At 42.1% G+C, this 7,339-nt stretch overlaps 1 protein-coding gene across 1 annotated transcript; it reads right to left on the bottom strand.

Moving 5' to 3' along the window:
* Window positions 1-802: 802 nt before the first annotated feature.
* On the bottom strand, window positions 803-2,621 carry LOC143765017 (uncharacterized). Its single transcript, XM_077251234.1, has 2 exons — window positions 1,838-2,621; window positions 803-1,753 (listed from the first exon to the last, which is right to left on the bottom strand). Exons 1-2 carry the CDS (start codon window positions 2,011-2,013, stop codon window positions 973-975), a joined length of 957 nt encoding a protein of 318 aa, XP_077107349.1. The 5' UTR covers window positions 2,014-2,621; the 3' UTR covers window positions 803-972.
* Between the last annotated feature and the right edge of the window lie 4,718 nt (window positions 2,622-7,339).

Below are 7,339 nucleotides of genomic sequence, written 5' to 3'. Positions count from 1 at the left end.
CACGAAGAGCACTGGATGACCGGCGGAGGATTTTTAATTATAGGCTGAGCCGTGCACGAAGATATGTGGAATGTACCTTCGGGATCATGTGTAGTCGGTGGAGGATCTTTCACACTGCCATCCAGTTAGATCCGGAGACCGTGGACACTGTGATAAAGGCATGCTGTGTGCTCCACAACTATGCTCGGGAATACAGCACAGAGGTAGTTGAGGAGCCACAGGTGTCGGAATTAGTTGCAGTGGACAACTTTGGTCAAGGAAGGCAATGTAACTCGGGTGTGCGTGAGAGAGAAACCTTCGCAGACTACTTCATGAGTCCTGAAGGAGCCGTGCGCTGGCAATACTCTTGTGCCGGTGTTGAGCAGCCTGAACTGCAGAGAAGATCGGATGCCTAAACAGAATCAAGGCCCAAGCCTGGACATCAGAGATCACAGCAGAGAACATATGATGGCTAAACCCTATCAACTAAGGAACCAGCCTGTACTGCAGAGATAACACCAGAGAAACACCAGAGAACATGCGACGCCTAATCCCTATCTACCGACGCCTAATCCCTATCTACCAAGGCCCGTTTTTAATCATCAATATGAAAGAGAATAATTGTTAATTAATACAAATTTTGATTGTTTAAATTTTCGTTTCCATGGTTTTTATTTTCACTGTTGCTTCATCAGATCCCATTACCCAGTCTTCACATGTTTTTAATAATCCAAACTCAGAGTTGTTGAAATAAACACTTTTTAATAAAGTAAAAAATAATTTTATTACATACAATAAACTGTTTTGAAGATTATTCCAGGAAGATACATAAGCAGATGTAATATCAAAAATTTAATTATCAAACAATTTTTTCCATAAACTGACATATTTTTTAACAAAATTTAAATAACTTTTTAATATTGGGGTGGAACTCACACGGTAAAACATTGTCTAAACTCCCATCTCGACTCAAAAAAGAGGAAACGTCTAATCTCAACAGTGGTAATATTCTGGTTCATATCCATAACCCGGAAATAAGTCATGTTGGGATGATAGACTGGTATTTGGCGTACTTGTACGATGGCCAATTGCAGTAGGTACAGGTGTATGGCCATAACTGTAGGCGTCAACATGGTCGGGCCTGTGTATTGCCGCCTGCCCATAACGCTGCGATGCAGCTGCTGGTGGTGGAGGCACAATGGGGTTATTAAAAATTTTAAAAATACCCATCATTACTTGTTGTGCAGGGGGTAGGGTGGGTGTGCCATCAATTGCCGTTAACAGACAATTGGCTGCTGTCATGTATATTTGCTGCTTGTCCCGTGGCAGTGTCCTAAGGCGGTCTGCCAAAAGTGACCCAAATTTGTCATGCTCATCTTGTTTGTCCGAATTTTCAAGCAGATTGAGCGTTCTGCTAGTTAAATTTTCGATAACTTGCGCTTGTTTTGACTTTTTTGGTGCCGCCCTTCTCAAAGCCACAGAACGGGCAAAAGCAGCCCCCATCCCCATGCGCCTCGACACACCACCACCAGAGTTGGATGCAGCGACCGAGGAAGTAGAAGCATTGTTAGAGTCCAACACTTTGCCCGTATTAGCTGGACTGTCAATTTCTCCAAAGGTATCTGTCAAATCTTGTGACCTTCCAGACAAAGACATGTTCCCCGGAGAATCTTGGCTGACCATCGTGCATTCTTCAACGTTCTCTCCAATATTGTCCTCCGAGGTGTCACCTTCAAGGTCCGGTGGTGTTTGGGCGTAGACGTTGCTTTCTGTTCTGCAGACCAAAGAAAAAACCATTTTACAAAAATACAATTTTAAATCATGACGTCAACCAAACCAATTTTTATATATAATCTACCTCCTCAAACTCCGGCTTCCCAATATGAACTGCAGCTGCTCTGCAAATGGCACCCTCTTCCTTGACGGCGAGCTGCCACTGGGAGTCTTGAGGGATTTGATGAATCGGTCTGTAACAGACCGCCATCTCTTCCTAACATCGCCCACTGAAATGAAGGAATATAAAAAAAAACACATTACAAATCCTTTTTTCTTACATTTTCCAAATAATTTAAAAAATCAATACTTTCTAATCATTGTTTGCCCCTGTTTCGGTAGATTTGGCCACTCAGGAAATAGAGCGGTAACAATTTTTGACCAGGCATCACGCTTCGACCCCTTGTATTGATCACTTGACCGGTCCCAGACCTCAGGGTGTTTTTCAATCTAAAATATATCAGATTACAAGGGAAAAATTGTATTAAAATTAATTGTGGACTAAAAGAAATATATGGTTATCTACACTAGCACAAAGACCGTGTGCAAGAAAAAACATTCAAGTGAAGGTTTTTTTGCCCGTCGCGTCTGACATTTTCCACCGTGCATGCGAGGCCGGCGTCACACTAGCGAGTTTTACGGACGTATGAGAGGTGCAGAAAATACGGATTGCATACGGTACAATGATTCTCTATGGCCCAGCTCCTATCTGCCGTATTTTACTGATCCCTATTATACGGTCTTGTATGCCTGTAGAAAATCGCAGCATGCTGCGTTTGTCACCGTATTGCGCCCAAAAATCGCCAATGAAAGTCTATGGAGGCGAGAAAAATACGGATTTCACACGGACCAGCAGTGTGACTTGCGAGAAATACGCACCGGTGTTCTCCAGAAAATCCGGCAATTCAGTTCAGTGTACAGTAAAATCACACTGACAGGTCAGAATAGAATAGCGAAAATAAATGTCTACACATAGTATAGGGGTGTATATGTGTGTGTATATACAGTAGATATATATAGATATAGATATATATATATATATATATATATATATATATATATATATATAATTTCATACAGCGCTAGATAGCAGAAAAGCCGGTAATTAAATTCCCGGCTTTTGCTATCTCCTTCCAAAACCCGACATGATTTACATACAGTAAACCATCTCATATCATTTTTTTTTTCTGGCATAATCCACACTACTAATGTTAGTAGTAACTAACTAATGTTAGTAGTGTGTTTGTGCAAAATTTGGGCGCTCTAGCTATTAGATTAAAGGGTTAAATCACAGAAAAAAATGGCGTGGGCTCCCGCGCAATTTTCTCCGCCAGAGTGGTAAAGCCAGTGACTGAGAGCAGATATTAATAGCCTAGAGAGGGTCCATGGTTATTGCCCCCCCCCTAGCTAAAAACATCTACCCCCAGCCACCCCAGAAAAGGCACATCTGGAAGATGCGCCTATTCTGGCACTTGGCCACTCTCTTCCCACTCCCGTGTAGCGGTGGGATATGGGGTAATGAAGGGTTAATGTCACCTTGCGATTGTAAGGTGACATTAAGCCAGGTTAATAATGGAGAGGCGTCAATAAGACACCTATCCATTGTTAACCCTTGCACATTAAAAGGTTTAATAAAGAGACACATGATTTTAAATATTTTAATTAAATAATGACACCAAGGTTTTGACCACATTTTATTGGACTGGTAATCCAAGGGTTAAAAAAAAACATTGGTTTACAATGGAACCGGTGCAAATGCACCAGCCCCCTTGTAAACATTACTGCAGATGACATATATCATCTCTGCACAGCCTCACCGGCTGACCGGAGATGAACTGATAGCATGGGAAAAATTTCCCACGCTCCGGAGTTCACCTCCGGAGTTCACGTCCGGTCAGCCGGGGAGTCCGCGCAGCCGCAGTGAGTACCAAACGAGTTCCCTCGAACAGCGCGAGCTGCATTCGGGAGAACTCGGTATACAGTGAACGGGATCGCTTTACGATCCCGTTCATTGTATCGGCGGCCGCGGTTTTGAGCAGCCGCATGTTATGTGGCTGCTCTAAACTGTAGATCATCGTGGGACACTCGTTTAAGTGGATGCTGCGGAGGGTAGGTATACATTGTGGTTTGTTTTTTACTTTTTTTCTGACGAGGGATTCGTGGAATTGGGTGTTTAGGTGAGTACGGGTTTGTTTTTTTTAAATTTTATTTTAGGTGGCGATCGGCGGGGACAGGTATATATAATTTATTTCCACTGGCCACCAATGAAAATGAATTTAATGGACTATATTAAAAAATAGGGACATGACAGGGGGAAAAATTAATTTATTTTTACCACTGGCCACCAATGTAAATTACTACACACTGGCCACCAATGTGAATTACTACACACTGGCCACCAATGTAAAAACTGGCCACCAATGTGAATTACTGCACACTGGCCACCAATGTTTTTTAAGGGGACATTTTGTGGGGGAAATTTTGTAACATTTTATTAGGAAATTAAGGGTGAAGGGGCCACAACAACATTCGGGGACGTACATAACAGCAGGGACAGTTCGATGGGAAAACTGCCCTCCAAGTCGCAGCAGCAGGCTCAGCTCGATGGGAGAACAGACATTGACCGATGGGAGTAGTAGTCTCATCAGCCTATGTCCGAACACACGCACACACATATATATCTCACACACACCACACTTATCATCTGCAGCACATCCAGGCTCATCCGATCATACCACTCCATGTCGGCAGCCATAACACAGGAAGACGGGAATGATCTGGGAGTTTCCTCTTCCTGGATTATGGGATGCGCATGCATGGCATGATGGGATAGCCATTATGGGATGGACATTGTGTTGTCACTTCCTGTTTTACCCCATTTTTACCGCAAAAATAACGCTAGAAATCCGCAACTTTTTATATGTTTGCGGATTTCTAGCATTTCAATGCAAGCCTATGTGTGCGAGAAATCAGCGATTCCGCAAAATTAATTAACATGTTGCTTTTTTTCCGCGATTCTTTTTTTTGCGGAAAAAATCGCAACATTTGCACAAGTTTTGCGGAATACATAAACGATTGGGAACCATATGTAAGCATTTTTTTCACGTTTTTATAGCGAAAAAAACGCAAAAAATACTGAACGTGTGCACATAGCCTAAAAACATCAGCTCGGCACGCAAAAAATAAGCCCTCACCCAACCCGAGATCATGAAAAATGGACACGTTATGGGTGTCGGAAAATGGCGCAATTTATTATTTATTTTTTTTACAAAGTTTTGAAAAAATTTTCACCGCTTAGATAAAAAAGAACCTAGACATGTTTGGTGTCTACGAACTCGTAATGACCTGGAGAATCATATTGGCAGATCAGTGTTAGCATTTAATGAACCTAGTAAAAAAAGCCTAACAAAAACAAATGTGGGATTGCACTTTTTTTTGCAATTTCTCCGCACTTGGAATTTTTTTCCCGTTTTCTAGTACACTACATGGTAAAACCAATGGTGTTGTTCAAAACTACAACTCGTCCCGCCAAAAATAAGCCCTCCCATGGTCATATTGACTGAAGCACCAGACCCAACAATGCAAACGAACTGAAGGCTGCTATCAAAGCAGCCTGGGCTTCAATAACACCTCAGCAGTGCCACAGTGGGCTGATCGCCTTCATGCCACGCCGTACTGATGCAGTAATTGATGGCAAAGGAGCCCCAACCAAGTATTGAGTGCATTTACTGAACATACATTTCAGTAGGCCAACATTTCGGATTTTAAAATCATTTTTCAAGCTGGTGTTATAAAGTATTACTGAGATAATGACTTTTGGCTTTTCATGGGCTGTAAGCAATAATCATCAACACTAACAGAAATAAACACTTGAAATAGATCACTCTGTAAGTACTCTATATAGTATATTACTTTCACTTTTTGTACTGAAGAACTGAAATTAACGTTTTGATGATATTCTAATTTTGTGAGATGCACCTGTAGATTGTTATGGGACATTAATCCAGGGAACTAGCCTGATTGTCTTATGTTGAGTCAGGAAGAAATTTTTCCCCTAACATGAGGCAATTAGCATCTCCGTCATTGTTTTTTTTTGTCTTCCTCTGGATCAACACATTGGCTTTTAGGTTGAACTGGATGGCTGACATTTTGAGATCTGGTCGAAATAGTGCGTTAAGGTTATAACAATAATAAGGATTAATTTAAATTCTGAAACTAGATCATGAGTCAAGTAAATCTTGTTCATCTTTTAAAGGGACTCTGTCACCTGAATTTGGCGGGCCCTGTTTACGGTCCAATGGGCGGTGTTTTCTGGTCTTTCATTCACCCCTTCCTTTCCCGCTGGCCGCAATATTGTCTTTAATTTGATTAGGTTTCCTCCGTAGAACACGCGTGCGCAAGGCAATCTTGCCTTGCGTACGCGCAGTATGCTTTGCCCAACTGCGGGCAAAGCCGAAAAGCATTAGTGCACATGCGCCGGCGCACTATGTCCAGGAACACAGCGAAATACTTCCGGGATATAGTGCGCCGGCGCATGCTCAAAAGCACATCCCCAAAGTTAGGTATTCAGGCAAAGATTGAGTACCCACCCTGATCAGCCAGGTGCCTAAGCAGTGTCCTTGACAAAACTTGCTCTACTTTACCACCTCACGAGTCTGCCAATCTACCACAGGGTTGTGCAGCATAAGCCAAGGTAGTCCAAGAACTACTAGAGAGAGCAAGCCCTCTAGCACATAACCAATAATTCTAGGAAGACTTGAGTAAAATACTCCTGGCTCAAGAGTGCATGGTCAATGGCGATTATGGTGTGGTATTAGTCTAGACCAGTGATGGTAAGCCTATGGCATGCATGCCAGAGAGGGCACGCAGAACCCTCTCTGCTGGCACACGACGTTGCCTCAGCCCAAGTGTATCATCGTTTTGAATCAGTTCAAAGCTGTGTCGGATTGGAGACATTGCTCCTCGCTCTCACTCTCACTCTCTTGGGCTGTAGGTCTAGGAGAGATGGAGAGTATCATTACGCTCAGCACTATCAAATGACAGCACTGTGGAATCACCGGCGTCATGACGTTTTGTGCCAGAGCCGCAATGGAACTGCCAGGAGACAAAGGAGCGGTGGAGTGAGAGCAGGAAGGTGACTATGGCATTGCTGCCCTGACCCTGCTTGTTGTCCACTGTAGGCTTATCTGTAAAAATATCATAGTGTTAGCTATTTTTGATATAGCTCTGGAAAAAATTGAGACCACTGCAAAATGCTCAGTTTGCCTGATTTTTTGTCTTTATAGGTATATTTTTGAGTAAAATGTAAATTGTTCTTTTATTCTATAAACTTCTGACAACGTCTCCGAATTTCCAAGCAATACATTTTGTATTTTTTTCTGACAAAGAAAAATGGTCAAAATTTAAAAAAACAAAAAAAAACCAGTGCTTTCAGACCTCAAATAATGCAAAGAAAACAAGTCCATAATCATTTAGAAACAACAATACTAATGTTTTAACTCAGGAAGAGATCAGAAATCAGTATTTTGAGGAATAACCATGATTTTTAATCACAGCTTTCATGTGTCTTGTCATGCTTTACACCAGT

The sequence above is a fragment of the Ranitomeya variabilis genome, chromosome 4 (genome assembly GCF_051348905.1).
Source record: "Ranitomeya variabilis isolate aRanVar5 chromosome 4, aRanVar5.hap1, whole genome shotgun sequence".
Taxonomy (NCBI): Eukaryota; Metazoa; Chordata; class Amphibia; order Anura; family Dendrobatidae; genus Ranitomeya; species Ranitomeya variabilis.
This window is presented reverse-complemented; position numbering and strand designations above follow the sequence as displayed.

Coding starts and splice junctions, on each gene's coding strand:
- LOC143765017 (XM_077251234.1), bottom strand. CDS start 2,013: ATGTGTTTTTTTTTATATTCCTTCATTTCAGTGGGCGATGTTAGGAAG. Junction 1,754..1,837: donor GGAAGCCGGAGTTTGAGGAG/GTAGATTATATA, acceptor TTTGGTCTGCAG/AACAGAAAGCAACGTCTACG.